Raw genomic sequence first — 20,181 nt, 5'->3', positions numbered from 1 at the left:
GCTGGCTTGCCCACATCCACCGACCGTGACTCCTGATAGCAATCCTGACATCCTTGGCTGGTGGTTGTTGCTTCTCCGACGTCGGTGGCCCTTGCGCCTATCGGCACGAGCGCCAAGGCCTGTGCAATCGGTGCGACGTGACAGAGCCAATATGGGACTGCGCAGAGTGTCTGCTCAGTGAGCGGCACACATGCACGCGTTGTGGTTCGTCCAAAGCAGTGTTCGTGCTCCAGTCGACTGTGCGCAGAAGCATCGGTATGATGTCGATGCTTGCGCGGCCGGGGCGATTGCGCCGAGGTCGGGGGCCGGGGGAGGAGCGCGGTGAGGATCGGCCATTCAGCGGGTCCCTTATGGCGCTAGGAAAACTTTCGCCACCGGGCTGGGTGCAGGGCCACCGGGCATGCGGAAGGAGCAGCAGAGGACAGACGTATCTCGGTCATTTAGTCATGCCCCCCAGCAAACGTCATCTTGTCACTCACTCCGTCACTCTCGTCTTATCCGCGGGTGACACCGACATGATGAAATAAGCGACGCTCCTCCGTGCTCAGGCCCGTCGGCTCCATCGACGCAAAAGATAGATACATAGACGTGCATCGATCAAGAAACTGCAACTATTTCCTTCTTCACTTCTTTCTTGATCGCCCCCATCGTCACTGAACCTTCGTTTCATTTTCACCACAATCATCGCGCCCAATAGACACCTGAGTCCGTCTTTGAACGATATCGATCCGACTGGCGCAACCGTTACACCAATTCATCTGTCCGAATCCCCTATCTTCTTATCACAGCAATGTCCGACTACCAGCCCGACCCCCGCACGCCGCCGAATGTCGGCGGCCCTCTCGGCGTGCTGCTCAAGTGGCTCGACGCTTTCCTGACCGTCATCGACAATGTCTACCTCAAGCTCAAGTCCTGGGTGCGCCGCAAGGGCTCCAAGGGCAAGCGCTCCAAGCGCTCCAGCAAGCAGCAGCCGATGATGGAGCAGGCGTACACGACGGCCCACTCGCAGCCTTCGACCGCGTACGCCCGAAAGGGACGGGTGTCGACCTCGACCGAGCGGCAGCGCATGACAAGCGGCGGGGCAGTGAGCCCCGTCTCACCCGTCTCGGGCACATTCAGCAGCAGCGACCACAGCCACGGCGCCCCGGTCGAGGCAATGACGTACGACCGCTTCGCGGCGCAGCCGTCCTACGTCCCGAGCCAGAACAACGCTTACGCCGTCGCAATGGCAAAGCCAGACCACCCGCACCCGCATGCCTCCCCCAAGCCGGCGTCGGTTCCGAGGACCGCTGAGACCGAGGCTGTCGTCCTCTCCGATCCAAAGCCAAAGACACAAGTCTCGCGCCTTGTGTCCGAGGAGACGCCTGCGCGCTCCAACTCGACCCGCTCCAAGATGAGCAAGATGAGCGCGAGGAGCAGTGACTCCCGTCCCGACACTAGCGCCTGGAAACCCTCCGGCCCCTACCGGAGCCCAGAGCAGCGACACTCTGGCGCCTTCTCGTCGCACTCGGCGTCTCCCTCCGCCTCATCCCATGCCCTCGGCCACGCCCGGGAACCAAGCCACGGCAGTCTCGCAGCGATCGCAGCGAGCAACTCGCGCCGCTCGGGCGACCAAGCGCGGTACGACGCCGTCCGCCCGCTCTCGCCGCAATACGCGCCCTCGCCGGCGCAGCGCTCCATCTCCCCCCAGTACGGGCGGGCAGACACGCCCTCGTACAACGAGTTCGGGAGCCGGCCGACCTCCCCTCCCGCCCAGCAGTGGGAACCAGCAGTCCCCACCACGACAGGCGTAACGGGGACAAAGTACGCGCACGTCACAACGGGCCGCACGGGGACAAAGTACGCGCACGTCAGTGCTGATCGCCTCCCGTCCTCGCCCACAAGCCCCACAGCCAGCTCGTGGCAAATTCATTCCCAGAGTGAGGGACACGAGGGGCAGGAGAGCTACAACGGCGGCTGGAACCGTGTCGCCGATGGCGTCGACGTCGATGCGGCGTATAAGCGCTGGTCGAGCAGCAGTGGGGCGAGTACGCGCACGCGGTCGACGTTTGGCGCGCCGACGCACGACTCGCACCACGTGTCCCGCTCCTACGTGACCCAGCCCTCGCACACCCGGACCCAGAGCCAGCCCCAGGCTCAGCAGCGCTACGTGCCCGGGAAAGCCTACGCGCCCCCGCCCGAAGACACGGCGAGTGTGAGCGACTTCAGCGACGAGTCGCTGTACGACGTGCCCAATCCCACGGCGAGCAAGTCGACAACGGCACAGAACTATGCCGCCGCTTATGCTGCCAATCTCAAGCGCAGGACGGCCAGTTTGAGATCCGGCAAGCGGGATAGTGCGGGTCTGCCCGCTGGTGCTGCTACGCCGACGAGGGCGCAGACTTATGTCCGCAGGAGCGAGATTGTCGCTTAGGCGGTGCGCTCGCCCGAAGATCTGGGAGAAGAGTGTAGGAGTGTACACATAGTTATAATCTGTTGCATGCATAGATCTCCATCAGCTGCTGCGTAATGTACACCATTGCATCTTATGCACAGACAAATGTTCTAGCCACTGTTCTATGGAAACCTGGGTCCACTCTTGGGCTGGCTGGAGTGGCGGGCTTGTGACGCGAGAGCTCGCTGTGCTCGCTGCGCACGCTAGTGTCTGCACCGCCCGCCGACAGCCCTCCACCCCTTACACCAGCGATGCGGACAAATTACGTCGACCTGGGTATGTTCTGACCCGTCCTCGCGCCAGACTCTCCACCCTCTGTCTCTGCGCCGATCACGATGACTTGAGGCGGACGGCGCGCTGGAGACGGTGTGCTGTGTGCCTCGCCAGTCGTCATTTCTGCCTCTGCGCTCCCCGAAAAGGCGGTGCTTCCGCTCGTGCCGCTCGTGTCGTTCGTGTTGAGGGTAATCGCCGGGCCGAGAGACAGCCCGAGTGCCCCGAGCGGTCCGACTTCCGCCGCCACTGCCCCGGCTGGAGACGGGCCTGCGCCCGCCATCATCTCGTCCATGTCGGGAAGCCTGTCGAAGGGGTGGTCCGGCCCCATTGACCTGACTTGCGTCGGCGAGACCCTGGGCATAGCCCTCTCCCCAGACCGTGGCGATGGCTGCGCGGAACCGCTGCCACGTCTTGGTCGTCCCGTTCTCTGCGGCGGGGGCGGGGCTGTCGGGTCTGCTTGCCAGACGACCTTGGGCGCGACCGGTTTCGGTTTCGGCACCGGGGCCTCCTCGTCCTCCTCGACGACGCGCTCTAACACCCTCAGACTCCCGCAGTGGTGTAAGTACACCTGGCCCTCGAGGCCGTACTCCGGACCCAGCTCGAGCCAGTCCGGCCCGATGTCCGGGACGTCGACCTCGTCCTTCGGCGGCGGAGGGGGCGGGCGCGGGGGCAGCTGCGGCAGCTTTGGCCTCGATCGCGATCGGCTCGGACACGCTCGGCGTCGACTCGTGGCACGACCGCTCCGTCTCGCTCCAGCTCTTGCCGCGCAGATCGAACTTGCTCGGTGTCAGCGCGGCTGCCCCGGTCTCGCCAGTCGCGCTCGAGGAGCTCGGCGAGCTCGCGTCTTTGCTCGGCGTGCCAGGCGCGCAGGCGTTCTTTCGCGTGTCGTCGCTCGGCGCGGCGGAGCTCGCGCCGTCGCTCCCGCCTTTCTCGCCGTTCGGCGCGGCGTTGCTGTCGGCGATCTTCCCACTCGCGCTGTTCCCGCTCACGCTCCGCATCATCGGCATTCCGTCGCTCTCGCTCCCGGCGCCGCCGAACAGATCCGAAACTCTCAAAGGGGTGAAACCCGACCCAAGTGTGATCTGCGTAGCGCTCCGGGGCGGCGTGACGGGGCCGTCCTTCGCCGGGGTCGATATACCCTGCGGGTCGAGGGGGCTGATCGGGCTCGCGGCGCTCGCGGTCGTCGTGCCCGTGGCCAGGCGCTCCTGGACCTTGCTCATGTCCAGCGTATTGAGCTTCATGCCGTCCGCCAAAGAAGCTGAATGGGAGATATTGCCGCTCACTAAAGACATCGAAACGACGCTGGTGGGGTCCGTTCGGTACATGGTGCCGTCCTCGGTGGCCGTGCCAGTGGAAGAAACCTGCTTCTTGAGGTTGGTGTTGTCTTCATGTGTGGACATACGCTTTTGCCTCTCATCCCCTCTCTCCGCGCTCGGTCCGTTGAACATGGGCGGGAGCCACCGCCTCGCTGCCTCAGTCGGAGGTGGCACGGTGCCAGTCGCCTGGGGGATCGCAGGGTACGCCGGAGCCGTTGGCGGCCGCATCGTCATCGGAGGATGCGCCGGGTGCGCCGGGATCTCGGGAAGCGGTTGACCTGCGTAAGCATATGGGTCCGGCTGGGGCGGGTAGCCTTGCTGAACGCCGTACTGGGCTGGCTGCGGCGCCGGCGCCGGCGCCATTGGCATCGCTCCAGGCGGGAGCTGACCAGTCGCCATCGGAGGCTGCTGTTGTGGAATCCACTCGTAGCCAGATGGTGGGACGCCAACGTTCTGCTGTTGAACTCGCGTCTGCTCAGGCAAATTCAGAGGAGGCGTGTAAAACCTCTGCTCGGACTCGGAGGCGAGCGGAGGCTGCATCATCGTTTCAGCATGGTGGACGTGCGTTTCGGGTGCCGGCGCGGGCGGCTGGTGGTGAGACAGATTGGAAGGTTGCTTAGACTGACCATGCAGTACTGGTTGAGCGGCGGATCGTTGCGCGGATTGACCGGCTGCTGCACCTCCTGCGGCCACCACTGCTGGCTGTGACTGTCCCAGATCATCCTTGCGTCGTGATGAATTTGACGCCGGCGCCTTCGTCTTGTTCTCCTTGCCTTCCACCGCCTTCCGTGACGGCAGCCACGAGAACACTCTACTCTTCGGCTGCCGCTTGGACGCTTCACCGGCCGGCTCGGAGCGCTTGTTCTCCTTAGTCGGGGCAGGCACCGACTTCTTCTGAGCCGGACCTGGGCTGTGCGCAGAGGCTCGGGAAGGAGAAGGAGGCTGGGACTTGGACTGGGGCGCGGGAGGTGCCGGATGTGTAGCAGGCGCGGGCGCAGAAGGTAATGAAGCTGAAGCAAGAGCAGGCGAGGATGTGGAGCGAGATGGCTTCTGAGCGCGTGATATACTCGAGGTGCGTTTTGGCAGACCAGCCGGCGTGTTTGCCTTCGACCCCTTTGTGACAGAAGCCTTGACTCGCTTGCTTCCTTCATCTGGTGGCGTCGTGACGACCACGGTTGGCAGCGCGGGTGGCGCTTTGGACGCGGTCCTCGTTTGAGCCTCTAAAGGCTTGACGGGGCCAGCCTTGCTCGGTAGGACGGGTGCACGAGCCTCCCGGGTGTGTGTTTCTTTCACGGGCGCATTCTCCTTTTTATGATCCGAAGTCCTCGTTTCAACAGCACCAATTGCATTGCCGTTTGCCCGCGGTCCGTTGTTGTTCGTGAGCACGCCGGGAGTGGCAACGGGTGCGGCAGGCGCAGCCGCTGGCGTCTGCTGGGTGGCGTCCGGGTGGTGCGGGGAAGATGTGCGTGACTGGCCGCGCACAGGTTTCTGCCCGAGAGCACCACGCGAAGACGTACGGCGTGTGAGCTGAACGACGGGCTCGCCATTCTCAGCAGGAGCAGGATCATTGCGGAAAGAGACAGGTGGAGCGGAGGGACCGGCGTGGGCCGTGTGGATCTGCGACTTGCTGCGCGCGAGGCTGCCATTCCTGGCCATGCTGGGCGGATTGTTGGGTCCACTTGGACCCGGCCCCGGCGCCGGAACCGGCCCATGGGTGTTTCTCCACGCGCCTTCTTGCATTCCTTGACCTCCGTTCCCAGTCACGGGATTCATCGAGCCAGACATGGACGCACGCTGGAGGAGCTTGGCGTCCATCGAGCGCATCTTGGAGAGTGTGCCGGCCGTTCCTGCAGCGGCGGCCGGATCGAGGCTGATGCCGCGGGCTGAGCGTTCGCTGGATGAGGCAGATGGAGGACCCGAGTGCTTCAGGCTGACCTGGCTCTTGGACCGGCCAAGGAGGGAGCGGAACCCGCCGCGCTTCTCGTCGCTGGGGTGCAGCTGCTGTTGCGGCGCCTCCCACTGCTGAGGGTGTTGGTACATGTGCAGCTCTCGCTCGAGATTGTTCGGCAACGCCTCCGTGATCATGTCGAGGGGAAGGTCAAGCGCAGCGGCAAAGTACGCCTCGCGGCGGGAGCGCATTGTACCGGGCCCACCAGTCGGACCTCCATGGACGGGGTTGACCAAGTGGTCGGCACGAGGAAGCTCATAGTCTGCAGCGTAGTCGTGCAACGGGCTCTGGGCGAGAAGCGGCGCAACGGGTGTGCCGCGTGGTGGTCGACGGTGAATCTCGAGCTGTGGAGGGTGAGGAAGAGGGGGACGCACACCGGGGCCGGCAGCAGCGAACGGGTGTGCGTATCGTGGGTCACGCGATGCGCTCGGGCCAGAAGCGTTGGACGGTGCGCGGTCACTCCACTGTGCCGAGTGTGCGCCGACAGACGCTCCGCTTCCGGGGTGCGGCTCGGGGAGGGCTTTGGTCCACGCCTCGATGCGTGCGTTCTTGGTGCGGTGTGCCTCGATCTCGGAGGGGGAAGGCGAGTAGGGCGGGTAGGATATCTCGGTGGCGGGTTTGTCGTCCCACGCCATGTCTTGTTGGGGTGGGAGTGTGTGGGTGGGTATCGGTGTGTGCGTGTGTGTGTTGTTGTTGTTGTTGCTGGCTGATGATGGTGGTGGGTATGTGTGTTGATGTGAGAGAGTGTGTGATGGGTCGGGAGGGTATGAGTCTGTGAGAGTGTGTATGTGTGTGCAAGGAGAGTCAGAAGGGAGTATGAGTCAGTGTGCAGTGTGATGGAAGGATGAGGGTGTGAGCATGGAAGGAAGACGAAAAGTTGGAGCAAAGCCGGAGTGAGGACTGTGCTGCGGGGTACTCGGGTGTGCGGGTTGCGTGGCTTGGCGTGTGCTCTCCCACTCCAGTTGCATGTATGCATGCAGGTCGACGGCAGTTGGAACGCAGTGAAGCAGTGGAGTGGACGGACAGTGCGGCCTGGAATAGCCCATGCAGCCTAGTCCCAGGATCAAGCGGCGGCTCGTGCGCGTCCGTAGTGTCCAAGGTGTGCGCAGTTGGCACACACACACACGATCGAGATGCGTCGAGCCTATCTCATTCTCGCAATTTGCGTATCACACTCTCCAGTCTCCGTGCGTCAGAGCAGCAGAGTCCAAGTAGAGCGGAGCCCACGTCCGACGTCACGCTCCGTCTGCGTCATGCCGCATGGCCGTTTGATCATCCTCGATGAACGCAGTGGCGAGAACCCGAGAACCCCGTTCGAGCGTGCTGCATGCCGGGCGCACCCGTTCCGCAGTCAGTAAACTCGTCTGTGTGTCGCTCGACTATCCCTGCTGTGTCGTGACATCCGCCAGTCAGCCGTGGTGCGCCAGACATGCAGACAGTCGGTCCGTTATGCTGTGGCGTAGCGCCATCGTCAGTTATGCCTACTGGCAGTTCTGCATTCCTGTGTCCTGCCCTCTGCGCGCTGTGGCTCTGAGTGATGGTCGATTGACGGTTCCAGAGGAAAGGCCAAACCCACTGCGCAAGCTGTCCGTGCCGCGTCCAATTTAACCCCCTGCTGTATCCTGTGTTTCCTGCCGGCCCTGGTTGTCCGACCTTTGTAATGATTTCTGCATGATATGCTGTGGACAATGGGTTGTTTGGTGTCTGTGTTTGCAGCGCTGCGGGCAACTGTGCGTGTTCGATGTTTCAAAACGGCAGATTCCAGCGGACGCCATGCGCGCCATGGAGGGGGGATGCGGAATGTCCCTGGCTCGAGCTGACGCCTCGGCGTCTCTGGACATGTCAACTTCAGGGTTGTGCGAGCTGGGACTGACGGGGTTCAGCTGGGCCAGACGCACAGTAGCTGTGCTTAGCTGTGCTTGGACGGTGATATGTCCCGTCTAGTCGGTCACGTCGGGCCGGGACAGAGCCGGATAGTCGTAGTTCATGTGGTTGGATCTTGACGAGACCCGTAGTTCTCACAAATCCGAAGTTCATAGTGGAGTGTGTGCGGATGTCGACTTGGTCTTGGATACAGATGCTGCAGGAATTGAACATTTGGTCGAATGCATTGCGGGTCGGTGAGAGGTGCTAAGGCGATGACGAGGGAAGCGGAGACGGTCTTCTCGAGGCGCCGTAGAACGCCGACGGAATGTGACGACCATGCTTGCTGACCGAAGGGGCTTATGAGCCAACTCAGTCGGAGTCTACACGACAAAGCTCGTCGCGCACCCCGCCCAAGCCCGCATCGCCGTGACGCCGGGCACCTCGACCAGCGCATCTCTGTCTCGCTCATCCCCGAGCCCAAGGTTGCCATGCTCATTCCACCCTCCTGCCAGCAGCGTCCCGTCCTGAAGGACAACAAGCAAATGTTCCGACCCCGCCACAATGCGCTTAACCTGCGCGTCGAACGGCAAACTAACTTCTCCGCCATTAGTGCCCGCGCCACAGAGCTGGCCATGCGTATCTGCGCCCTGTGCTCTCAACTGTCCAGATTTGAGGACGTAGGACCCGTTCCAGCTCGCTGCGATCTGCTCGGCCTCGAGCCCGTTCAGACCCCGGATCTGGCCCTTCGCGTCTGAGCCAAAGGCATAGAGCCGATCGGTCAGGATGAGGGTGTGTGCGGCCCCGACGGCGACCTGGCGCACTGTCCCCGACACGGGGATCGGGACGGGGGTGCTGGAGCGCGGCGCGGCGGGCGCCGGGCGCGAGGCCGCCTTGCCTTTCCCCTTTGCATCGGGCTTGCCCCTCCCCGCATCGCCCGCGGCAGCTTTGGCGCCAGTGTCGGCGGCAGTCGCGGCAGGCCTTGGAGGCCTAGGGGGCAGTTCGGGCCTATCCCCATTCGTGATTGGAAAGTCTGGACCGGTCTCCACCGTCTCCCTGATCGTGAGGTTGCCCATGGTCTCCGTGATGGTCTGCGCGTGCCCGAGCTGCCCGTGCCGCGCGCCGCCCCAGCCGAGGACTCTCTGCCCATTCGGCCCGTCCAGCACAATCACGACGTGCCGCTGCGAAGCGGCCGATGATGTTGATCTCGCCCCCGAACTCGGGCGCGTGCGCGCGTTCCCCGAAGTCGTTTGAGCCGACTACGACGAGCACGTGAATCGGCTCTTCCTCGCCTGAGGTTGAGGCTGAGCTGGACGCCGGTCCCGAGTCCAAACCCGTTGTGGTCCCGGCAGCCCCGGGCGCAAGACTGGACCTAGAAGCAGTAGGGAAGGAGGACGACGGCGGACAGTCCGGCAATCGCTCATACACCACAAAGGACGTGGACCACGTACAGGCCACTTTGACGGGATGCCACTGCTCGGGGTCGAGGCGCAGTGTCTCGCGCAGCGGCGTGAGGAGGTCGAGTTCCTTGAACGTGAGCCACTCCTTGGTTTCGTTCCACAGCACGCAGTTCGGGCCCAGCTGGCCGTGCGTGTTCGTCCCCGTTGCCAGGAGCACGTTCCGGCCCCAGGGCAGGAGGGGCTTCTTCGCCGAGCTGACGGCGCGGGATCGGCCCGTAGCTGAAGTCGCTGCAGCGGGTGCCGTAGTCGCAGAAGACGGGGCAGGCACGGGCTGCGGAGCGGCCAGGTGCGTCGGGGCCGTTGGAGAGCCGGGGGTCACGGAGGAGTGGACAGAGCTCGGTGGATCGTTGTCATCTTCTACGTCATCCTCGTCGTCTGATTGAGCCAGCGGGCTCGGACGGGGTGGCCGGTGTGCTTCGGCCACGGCGGCCGTTTCGGCATGCACCGCCGACGTGCTCGGAACTGTTGTCCGCAACAAAAGCAGAGTGTGCGAACTCCCACTCGCCAGGTCTAGAACGGCACCAGGCTGAGTCGGCAGAGGCATCTGCACCCCGGCAAAGGTCGATATGTCGTCCTTGGACGCGAGGCCGAGTTGGCCCCAGCCGTTTGAGCCGCAGGCCTTGAGCGGCATTACGTTGTGGTGGAGGATGGGAGAGGTGGTGGAGAGGAAATGTAGAGGAGCGTTTGGGAAAGTGGAGGCCGACCGAGTGGAGGTGTGAACTGGAAAGTTCGTCGGATGTCGGACCGGGGAATGGGGCGGTCAGAGAGTTGTCAAGGATTGAGACTCGATCAGGCTGAGATGGGCAACGAGAGATCTAATGCAGAGAACGCTGAGCTCCGACGCTACGGTTGGAGTTGCTCAGAGTCCCCTCCAATCAACTAGAGTGGTAGCCGCGTATGCTCGGAGTTGTGTCCTGTTTATGGTGACCACGAGGTGTTGACTTTGTGGTCTCGGTTCCGGCGTACACTGCCGAGTGTAGACTTGTTGCTCCGTAGCGTAGTACTCGCCAGTGCCGTAGCAGATACGGAACTGATGTGAGGCTAAGGACGATATCCGAACGATCAGGAGAAGAGAGGAGGGATAGAGGAAGACGAGGGAGACAGGACGAATTGTCTCCAAGCTGCAGCCTGCGTCATTGCGTCATTTACGATAACAACGTGCATTAGGGTTTGCTTCGATGTCTGTGTACCGGAGATAGACGTCTTAGACCGATGGCAGTTCTCGTCTTGCTACATACCCATGGTCTGTCAAGGCATGCTGGCATGTACTGCGGGGCATTATTGGGCGACCTCAAAGCTTAGAGAACTCTCGGTGGCAGTGTCGTAAACGCGTTGGAGCACCAGTGAAGCATAAACTGAACCGTCGATCAGCTGTCACCTCCCCTCGACTGGTGGTAGTCAAGAACTAGCCATCCTTCCCGTCCCAGGTCTCACGTCATCTCCTCCCGATCTGCTCCAGCCCTCCCTCCTTCCTCCCCCTCTCACTTCTGTATTTCTTCTCTGGTGCAAATTGGTTGCTAGGAGAATGCATGCCCGCCGAGCTCGCCATCGCAAAACTACAGCGGTACAAATGATATATATATATTGGGATTGTGGGGGGGTGGTACTACACTTCTTCTTCTCTCTCTCATCCTTTCAAGAGGACACTAACAGTACAACTAAAGTGGGTTTCTACGTTTTACGCTTTCGTCGTCACTTCGCTGGATCGACTTGGCCGTCGACGTCGCCTTCGCCTACGTCTTCAACTTTTGAGGGCTGCTTACAACAGGTCCGCTTTGGCTGAGACAGCCTCGTCTCGCTGACGCTCGACTCGGCGCTCAGTGGAGCCATCCACGAATAGCTCCTCCGACATTCTGCACGTCGAGGAGGAACGTGTCGTGTCCCCAAACTCCGCCGAGCTCATAGTATGTGACCTCCTTGTTGCCTGCCATCTTGAGTGCGTCTGCGAGTTCCCTCTGCTGCTCAACATCAAACAGCACATCGCTCTGAACACCAAGCACGAGCGCGGGAATGCCCTTGAGACGCGCGAGTCCCTGGGCGAGATCGTGGAGATGGGGACTCTTCGAGGTGGGAATGATGCGGTGCTCCTTGATCGGCTTGCCGTGGCCGTGCTCCTCCTCGCTGCCATCACGCGTAGCGCCCGGGAAGGGCGACGCACTCACACCGACCGGGTCGGTGGGGTACGGGAAGGGGTTGGCGTCGGGGTAGCTCTTGGCGTACTTGTCCGCGAGCTCCTGGAGCGCCGGCGCCGTCATGTCGAACAGGTCCATCGCCTTGCTCAGGTAGATGAGGCTGTTGGCGTCATACGTGAGGCAGAAGCGCTCGCCCTGGTGGTCGAGGTACGTCTCGATCAGGAAGTCGGGGGACAGGCGGGGCTCGGCCCCCTCTTCGGCGGAACGCATGCGGCGCCCGAACCGCTGCTCCCACTCTGGGCCCGAGCGGTAGGTGATCGTCGCGATTTGGCGGGCGAGCTTCATGCCCTCGTGCGGGGGAACGCCGTCGTAGTAGAACCCCCTGTTCCAGTTCGGATCGGCCATGAGCACGCTGCGCTGCGCGTAGCGCATGCCGACGCCCTGCAGACCGGAACGGGCAGAGGCGGAGATGCTGGCCACACGCGCGACGCGTTCGGGAGCCAGATACGCGAGCGACAGCGACGTCATGCCGCCCATGGAGCTGCCGATGGAGGCGTACAGCTTTTCGATACCGAGGTTGTCAAGGAGCGACAGCTGCGCGCGCGCCATGTCGTGAATGCTGAGGAGGGGAAAGCGGGTCGCCCAGCGCACATGGCCGTCTCCCGGGGGATACGGCGACGACGGGCCCGTGCTGCCAAAGCATCCGCCGAGGACGTTGGTGCAAATGACATAGAAACGGTCTGTGTCAATACTCTTGCCGGGACCGACAAAGTCCTCCCACCATCCCGGCTTGCTCGCCGTTTCGCCCGCGACGTCGTTGCCGCCACTCGCGACGTGCGAGCTGGCACTGAGGCCGGTGTGGATCAAGATGGCGTTCGACTTGTCGGCATTCAACTTGCCCCACGTCTCGTACGCTATCGAGTAGGGCGGCAGCGCAGTCGGCGAGTACGTCAAGGGCAGGTCGGTCTCGGAGTGGTAGTGCAGCGTCGTAGGCGGGGGCACGTAGCATGCCTCGGCCTCCGAGTTCTCCTCCTTCATGAGCATCTCGTCCTGCTCCTGTGCCTCCTGCGGCTTCGCAGCTGCCTTCATCTTGTCCTGCGCTTGACGGAGGGAGTCGGGCCGCTGGACCTGCGCCGATGCCAGGCCGAAACCGCCGGGCGAGAACGCTGGTCGCCGCCGGGGCGGGATCTGGGGAGCGGAAGGAGGAATGAAGGGCGGTGTGGCGGATATGGGGGCGGGGGACGCCTGCGCGAACGCGGCACTGTCGAGGTGGAACTTGGACAGGTGCGGCTTGCGCGGGGGCACGCGCGGCTTCGGCGCCGACGGGAGATGCAGGGCGCGGGGGCGGGGCATGGCGTTCGGTCGTTACTTCAGCCGTTGAAGACTGTTCGTTTTTTGGTGGTGTAGCGTTGGGTCGTGGGTTGTTCGTTGAAGAGTGTGGCGACTGGTGTATGCACAGGAAGAAAGCGAAAGAGAAGCGTCAAAGAGATAAGTATTAACCCGGTGCTCGCTGTCTGTGTCGGCGTGCAAGCGGTCGTGTGTCAGCAATGAACTCAATCCCCGGTCGTCGCCCCAGTATGCCGGTTCGCATCCTGAGCGATGAGAGCCTGAGGTTCTGGCCACTCCGAACTTTCAGCGAGCACGCCATCGATGGCGAGAGGATCGTCATGAAGTGTGGAGTCCCGCATCACGTGTGAGTCCTTTCCGAATTAATCTGGCGGTCACGTGGTCGACACGATCACTTCACCCAGCACTTACACGCCGAAGGACGATTGAATGCGATCTGGAATGCATGGCGTGACTGTCGATACGGAATGAGAGTGTGTGGAGCATGGATCGGAGATTGATAAGCGAGAGTACGTTTGGAGTGCATGTCTTAGCGTTGGTTAATTGCCGAGGGCTTATCATCACATCTTTCAACCTCGCCCGTCGATGTTTATCACCGGTGAAAGGACATACCATGCCGGGTCACGATGTTTCTCAGCATGCAGCAAGAGGTAAGAGAAGAATGCATCTGCACAGCAGCTACAGAAGTTAGGGGTAATATCGATATGCAGGGGATACATTAGAATCTGACTAGCAGATGTGAGGTTGCAAGTTGCTTTGCAGCGACAAGCATGCGACTCCCTTAGTGCGAAGCAAGACGCAGGCGGGAGCGGCGGTGCTTCTTGGCGCCGGCGCGGCACTTCTTGCCCTTCTTGCCCGTCTTCTGGGGCGCGGCGGAAGCAGAAGAAGCAGAAGTGGGCCCGCCAGAGTAGACGGCCGAGCTGGCCGCGGAAGAGGCGGTGGGCTCGCTGGAGTTAATAGCGCTGCTGGCCGAGCTGCCCGAGGCAGAGGGGGCAGCCGAGGCGGAACCAGAGGGAGCGACGGATGAGACTGAAGCGGAGCCAGAGGCGGCGGAGCCCGAAGCGGAGGCAGCGGCGGAGCCAGAGGCAGAGGCAGAGGCAGAGGCAGAAGGAGAAACAGAGCCCGAAGCAGAGGCAGAGCCCGAGACGGAAGCGGAAGAGTCAGGCGCGTCCGGCTCGAGGTCCATGGGAGCGTCGGCATTGTAGAGCGTCGCGTCGTTGTCGGCGATGAAGTTGTTGCCGAGGTTGGGCTCGGTCGAGGCGGGCGAGTCGGCCGTGTTGCCGGTGGGGAGAGCGTTGAAGCCAGAGGCAGCAGAGGAGGTAGCAGCCTTGGCCTTGGCGCCGGTGTCGACCGGCTTGTCCTCACCGCCACCGGTACGGAACTCGGTCGAGTTTCCAAAGATGCCAACCTTGCGCTGGAACTGGCCACAGGGGAGGAGGAGCTTGGCCTGGCGCTCGCAGGCGTTCTCAGCTTCGTAGTGTCCATCGCCGGCGCCCTTGGTCGCCTGCGCCAGGTCGACGGGACGGTCGGCGGTCAGCCCGCGGAACTCGGTCGTGTCAAACATGCCGTTCACGGTCGGGTGCTCGGCGGTTCCCAGCTCCATCGGCAGGTCGGCGGGCATCTCGGCGCTGGCGGGAGCGTTGATCTGCATCGGCTGGTCGACGGGCTTGATCTCGTTGCTGTTCTGGATATCCATGGTGCCCCAGGGCGTGACGTTGCAGCCGTAACCGCGCGAGGCACTGGCACAGTCACCGAGGCCGATCGTGGTCGGGTCCACACCCGAGCCCTGCATCGAGATGGGGATGTGCTGGCGGTAGAAGAAGTTGAGCTGGTACTGAGGGTTGACGTAGCCGGGCTTGGGCTTGTTCTCGGGGCAGTTGGTCGGCTTGGCCGGTCCGTCCTCCCAGTTCCACTTGGGGTTGCAGCCGGGGAGAGACGAGAGGGGCTTGAGGAATCCAATGTCCTCGTCGAGGATCTGGCCCTGGTAGCGGCACTGGAAGCGCGTGTCCTTGTCGAGCAGGCCGTCGAAGGCGTGGCACTTCTCCAGGCTGTCGCCGACGCGGCAGTCCTGGTCAATGACGGCCTGGAGAACATCAGTGTCCCAACCGTTGATAAAGTCGCCGTGGTACGTGACACCAGTGACGTCGCCGTTGGACAGGATGAAGTTGGAGTCGTTCGGGTTCCACTGCTTCTTCATCTCGTCCGTGAGTTCGAACAGGGTCTCGATGAGCACCTTCGGGTACATGATAGGGTGCGTGTCGGGGCACTTGTCGGACGCGACGTTGTACTCGTTCAGGTTGCCGGAGACGGGGTGGGCCATGTGCGAAAAGTGGTCCTCCGAGTCGAGGCGCTGATCAGGGAGACCGCAACGGGGGAAGAAGATCGACATGATGACCTGGTTGGGCGCCTTGGCGTACTTGCGGGGCATGAACTTGGGGGTCGGGTTCGGGTCACGGTTGTACGAGATACGAACACCCTGCGACTGCTCAGCACCCTCGTCACGGAACATGGCGAGACCGGAGAGCATGCGGAGTCCCTTGGGGAAGGGAGTCACCTTCTGTCCACCGTCGGAGGGACGCAGGTCGTAGTAGATACGGGTACCCGAAGTAAGAGGGGTGTAGGTTCCGTTAGGCCACATGAAGTAGAGAGTGGGAGTCCAGTAGTTGGACTTGTCGGCCTGGACCTTGGTCGAAGAGCAGTGAGCGCGCTGCATCTCGTCCGGAGTGCTGAGGACGTCACGGAAGTTGGACGCGCCGAGGATCTGGTGCATGTGACCAGAAACCTCTCCGGGGTTGACAAGAGGGTCCATGCGCGAGTAAAGCAGCGTGCTCGTGTCGCCGAGGACGAACGAGACCTCGCCCTGGTTGTCGACGGCGCTGACGCCGGCAGCGGCGAGGAGGGCGCCGAGGATGGCGGCCTTGAACATCGTTTACGGTTTTGTCTGTCCGTTCACGTAGAAAAGAGTGTTAGGCAAGCGAGGAAGCAGGCCTAGCGAAAGGGTAGATAATGAACGTGGTTCGTGAAAGGATCGTAGGCAGTCGGACCAGCGACTGTTTGTCGGGAGATGACAGAGAACAAGAAAACGACGGGGAACAAAGCGACGACGAAGAACGGGATAACACAGTGTGTGCTCTTATAACACGAGCCCGCAAACGTCGTACCAAGGCTGTGATCGCGGCCATGGTGAGACCTTTGCCTTGCGTAGAGCGTGAGGTAGTCGTGAGTAGTGGGACAGTGAGCGATCGCAGGCAAACCCTGTGTGCCTGCCCGGAGTACGTACGGCATCTACCCTACAGCCAAACGTGACGGACACTCAATGCACAATGCACGGGCGGCCAAGCAGCCCACGCTGACTAGCGGTATGAGGAGGAGTACGCTGCTGTCTCCAGAGAGAAAGCGACGACCCTAGTTCATTAGACCAGCTATCGATGTTCTGGTTCGGGCAGCTCGAAGGGCTCGAGGGGAGGTGAATTGCCAGAGAATCACGCCCCTGGCACCCTTCAGGACGCGTTCGGAGCGACGTGCCTGCCGTCGGCCGTGCCTGGTCTTGGGCTGAAACTCAGTTTTGTCGCGTCGCTCGTGCATCCTCTGCCGCCAGCCCACCAGACCATTGCACAAGTGCACCTTTGCAAGTAGAGTTCCAGCACCAGTCCATCGGCTCTTGTACGTTATACCTCCAGGGCAGTGTGATTCTGAAGGAGTCTAGGTTTGGTGTCTCAACTCTGCTCCAGTGACTCGTCTGATAGAACACACCGGGTGGGCTGCTGAATCGAAGCTTGGGTGTGCATCTCTGCTTTTCCTCGCCAGGTGTGCCGCAGAAGCACATCGAGTTCCGGGTGCCTTGGCTTTGACCCAGGCCGACCCACTCCCTCACGAGGCTGGTCACTGGCAAACCTGCAGGACACAGACGTAAGCACGCGTCCACCTGGCTACGAGTGTCCGATGAGTGTCACGAGTGTCTCGCAACAATCCTGCAACCCTAGCCCACTGGCTCCAGTGGATCGCTGGATCCTGGCTTGCACCCTAGCTGCAGGCTTTGGTGATTGTGAGTAGGGACGCCGCACCGAGGTCGAGACCGTCCATTCTGGGTGCCCCGGACGTCGCAAACAACTGCTGCCCTCGACTGCGCCGAACGTCGAAGCGAGCCTCGACTCAAGCTTGACCAGGTAATCATGACCTTCCCAAATGGACTGGGAGGAGATGAGGGCGTCGCAAGCAGTGATCAAAGAGGTGATTAGAGTATTCTGGGCAGGCAGCACGGCCAGTGCCAAACTCTACTCGGCGTCGATGCCCATCAGCAATGTCTATCACACAACGGACGCACAGACAGCGCTTGTGCGTTGTTCGCCCCGAGCTTGTCCATCACCCGGTCAGCTTTTAGCTCGCCGGTCATTTGGCAGGTGGCCGTCTTTGGTCGCCGCGCCGACGAGCATTCAATCGTTCCTCACTGAGCTTGGAGTCTGCAGGCAAGTGGGCCGGGTACCTCCAGAAACCACAAAGCTTGCCCAAAGCTCCCCCGACAGCGTGCGAATGTCCGTGAGCATGCAGACGAAGCACTTTGCACTCTTGCTACATTTGCAGGGTTTCATCCAGTCGCCAGTATGAGGTAGCTGCTGGACGAAAACACACGAAAAGAGCAATCCTCCGGACCCTCCAGCTGACCCCACTCTGAGCTTGTTCTTACGGCAGGGAGGCCGTGCGACGCGTTGAATGTCGCCTCACTTTGCTTCGCTTGACCGTTGGCCGTGGTTGTATTCGGACACATAGCACTGCATCGGAGCTTGCTTTCGTGTCCTCCTCGAATGCTTTCCTCGCACCAACTGACGAGCGATCAGGCCCGGTCTGTGTGCACACTGCAGACTCATCGTATTCTCGGATCACTGTCTCGCACTTTGAGCAGGCTACGACGTCCACTCGACTGAGCTAAAGCACCACTCGTATCACTTCGTCTCCTCTCCTCGGCGTCGGTAGGCTGAGACGCAAAGTGAGGCACATTACACTCTTACGGCTCTTCCCCTTGCACCTCTTCTGGTAAGTGCAGGAAGCTGAGCCAACAGATGTCACCTGTTCTTGCGTGGAGAGTTAGCGTAGGTCTGGTCTGGCCATGAGCTGGAGAGGGGAGGAATTCCTGGTCCGGAATCGTACGGCATAGCCGGCAGAGCGTGTGCATCGGACGTGTAGGCTCCCTCCGGGCAAAGTTCAATCAGGTCCGAAGTTGTCGTGTGCTTCGTACCGCGTTCGGTGTGCTCTTCCCTTGCTGCGCGCAGGAGCGAGGAGCCCCTGCGAGAGTGCCAAAGGACGCCGGGCGTCCGTGCACATGGAATGTCCGTCGCCGGTCCATGTTGCAGGCATCCAACTCTCGTCGGACGGAGATCTGCCGGCGCTGCTCCCAGCTACTCATGTGATCATCACTCGGCTCAGCGTGGTGAGGAGTGTACCAAACAAACAGACGATGTAACGCTGCTCCTCTCCGTGCCCATTGGACTGCTCACGAAGTCCTCCGAGCGGCTCAGAGCATCTATCGACTTTCGGGTCTGGCTGCTGCCAACCCTTGCCGTACCCCGTCAGCCTGTGTGATGCACAGGCTTGACCGAACATGAGCTGGAGGACGCACTAGCAAGCCACCTGAACATTCAACAGAGCCTGTCGACCCCGAAAAGATGCACCCCCCTGGCTTCTCAGCCAGAAGACTGGAGGCAGGGGCGACGTAGTGCGCTTCTCCTCGCGGTGAAACGCACTCGTCCAAAGGGTGCGCGCTTGGCTGCACCCTAGCTCTAGGGTGCCACCACCCCACCTTCTACCAGCTCACACATCCTCAACAGCCTACAACCCTTGTTCTACCTATCTCCATACAAAAGCCTGTTCAGATTTCTTCAGACTCAGAATCGAACACACTCTCCTCATATGCATCTCGCGTCCTTCTTGCCCCTCATAACGCTTACAATGCCTCCGACAGCAGAGTGGCGACCTGCACGAGTCACGTGATACGTGCCTGACCTCCACCGTAAATGACGAGCTCAGAAACGTTTCTTTCACCTCTCCGGCTCTCCTTCATCAACAACAACAAAAGCCAGCAAGATGCCCAAGCTCCCCGAGATGATGACGTCCCTGCGCGTCTCCGACAACGGCGCTGTCGAGATTATCGACCAGCTCCGTCTTCCCCACGAGGTCGTCTGGGAGCCCGTTAAGACGCCGGAGGAGGCATTCGACGCCATCAAGTCGATGAAGGTGAGTTGGAGAGTTGGACGACGACAGCGGTACAGCTGCTGTACTAGACCGTTAGAGCTAAGTAGACTTAGAAAGAGCTGATGCCAGATCCGCGGTGCTCCCGCCATCGCCTCCCTCGCCGCCCTGGCCATCCGCCAGCACCTGATGACCGATGCGCCGAAGCTCGAGTCCATCGAGGACGTCAAGGCGCACCTCCTTCCGATGCTGGACTACCTGCAGTCCTCGCGCCCGACGGCCGTCAACCTCGGCGAGGCGATGGACCGCATCCGCCGGCTACTTGAGGCGTCTCCCGCCTCGGCCCCCGCCCTCCTCGACAGCGTCAAGGAGACGTGCTACGCGGTGCACAACGAGGACCTGGCACGGAACCGGGAGATGGGCCGCTTGGGCGCCGAGTGGCTGTGGTCGCAGCGCGGCGAGGCCGCCAAGGCCGCGGGCAAGAAGGGCCTCAAGGTCATCACGGTGTGCAACACTGGCTCGCTCGCCACCTCGGGCTACGGCACGGCCATTGGCGTCATTACGGCGCTCTTCGAGGCCGATGAGCTCGACACGGCGTACTACGCCCAGACGACGCCGTACCACCAGGGATCGCGCCTGACGTCGCTTGAGCTCACCACGCTCCAGCTTCCCGCGTGCATGGTGTGCGACACGATGCTGGGCTCGCTCATGCAGCACGAGGACATCGACGGCGTCGTCGTCGGCGCGGACCGCATCGTCGCCAACGGCGACACGGCAAACAAGATCGGCACGTACCAGGCCGCAGTGCTCGCGCAGAGGCACGGCGTCCCCTTCGTCGTCGTTGCGCCCGTCACGACTGTCGACCTGAGCCTCAAGACCGGCGCTGAGATCACGATCGAGCAGCGCCCCGCCGTCGAGGCGACCCTCGTCCGTGGCAAGAATCTCGAGACGGACAGCGTCGACGTCGTGCGCATTTCCCCCGAGGGAGTGGGTGCCGACGAGAAGCCGTGGAACCAGGTTTACAACCCCTCCTTTGACGTTACGCCGGCGGAGCTCATCTCCGCCGCCGCAAGGAGGGAGAGAAGAGCATCGACGTCAAGAGCGTTTGCTAGATTAGACTATAGGCATGGATTGATACTGATAATGCGCGTCGCGCCGCTCGGGTCCGCGGACTGCTGTGAGGAGCTGGTCGTCGAGCTGCAGCCCTGCAGCGCCCCCCCCCCCC

General features: G+C 61.9%; 5 protein-coding genes across 5 annotated transcripts; 1 reads left to right on the top strand and 4 right to left on the bottom strand.

The window, feature by feature from the left end:
- Window positions 1–790: 790 nt before the first annotated feature.
- On the top strand, window positions 791–2,413 carry A1Q1_03773 (uncharacterized protein; the record flags this gene model as incomplete). The annotated part of the gene is made up of 1 exon (XM_014328311.1): window positions 791–2,413. One exon carries the CDS (start codon window positions 791–793, stop codon window positions 2,411–2,413), a length of 1,623 nt encoding a protein of 540 aa, XP_014183786.1.
- A 224-nt stretch (window positions 2,414–2,637) lies between these two features.
- Window positions 2,638–6,606, bottom strand: A1Q1_03772 (uncharacterized protein; the record flags this gene model as incomplete). The annotated part of the gene is made up of 1 exon (XM_014328310.1): window positions 2,638–6,606. The coding sequence occupies one exon, from the start codon at window positions 6,604–6,606 to the stop codon at window positions 2,638–2,640; it is 3,969 nt and encodes a 1,322-aa protein (XP_014183785.1).
- Window positions 6,607–7,955: 1,349 nt separating this feature from the next.
- A1Q1_03771 (uncharacterized protein) lies at window positions 7,956–9,925 on the bottom strand (the record flags this gene model as incomplete). The annotated part of the gene is made up of 3 exons (XM_014328309.1): window positions 7,956–8,193; window positions 8,243–9,015; window positions 9,095–9,925. The coding sequence occupies 3 exons, from the start codon at window positions 9,923–9,925 to the stop codon at window positions 7,956–7,958; spliced, it is 1,842 nt and encodes a 613-aa protein (XP_014183784.1).
- Window positions 9,926–11,111: 1,186 nt separating this feature from the next.
- A1Q1_03770 (uncharacterized protein) lies at window positions 11,112–12,779 on the bottom strand (the record flags this gene model as incomplete). The annotated part of the gene is made up of 1 exon (XM_014328308.1): window positions 11,112–12,779. The coding sequence occupies one exon, from the start codon at window positions 12,777–12,779 to the stop codon at window positions 11,112–11,114; it is 1,668 nt and encodes a 555-aa protein (XP_014183783.1).
- Window positions 12,780–13,554: 775 nt separating this feature from the next.
- Window positions 13,555–15,699, bottom strand: A1Q1_03769 (uncharacterized protein; the record flags this gene model as incomplete). Its single annotated transcript, XM_014328307.1, has 1 exon — window positions 13,555–15,699. One exon carries the CDS (start codon window positions 15,697–15,699, stop codon window positions 13,555–13,557), a length of 2,145 nt encoding a protein of 714 aa, XP_014183782.1.
- Window positions 15,700–20,181: the final 4,482 nt, after the last annotated feature.

Source organism: Trichosporon asahii (genome assembly GCF_000293215.1).
Source record: "Trichosporon asahii var. asahii CBS 2479 unplaced genomic scaffold scaffold00004, whole genome shotgun sequence".
Classification (NCBI taxonomy): Eukaryota; Fungi; Basidiomycota; class Tremellomycetes; order Trichosporonales; family Trichosporonaceae; genus Trichosporon; species Trichosporon asahii.
This window is presented reverse-complemented; position numbering and strand designations above follow the sequence as displayed.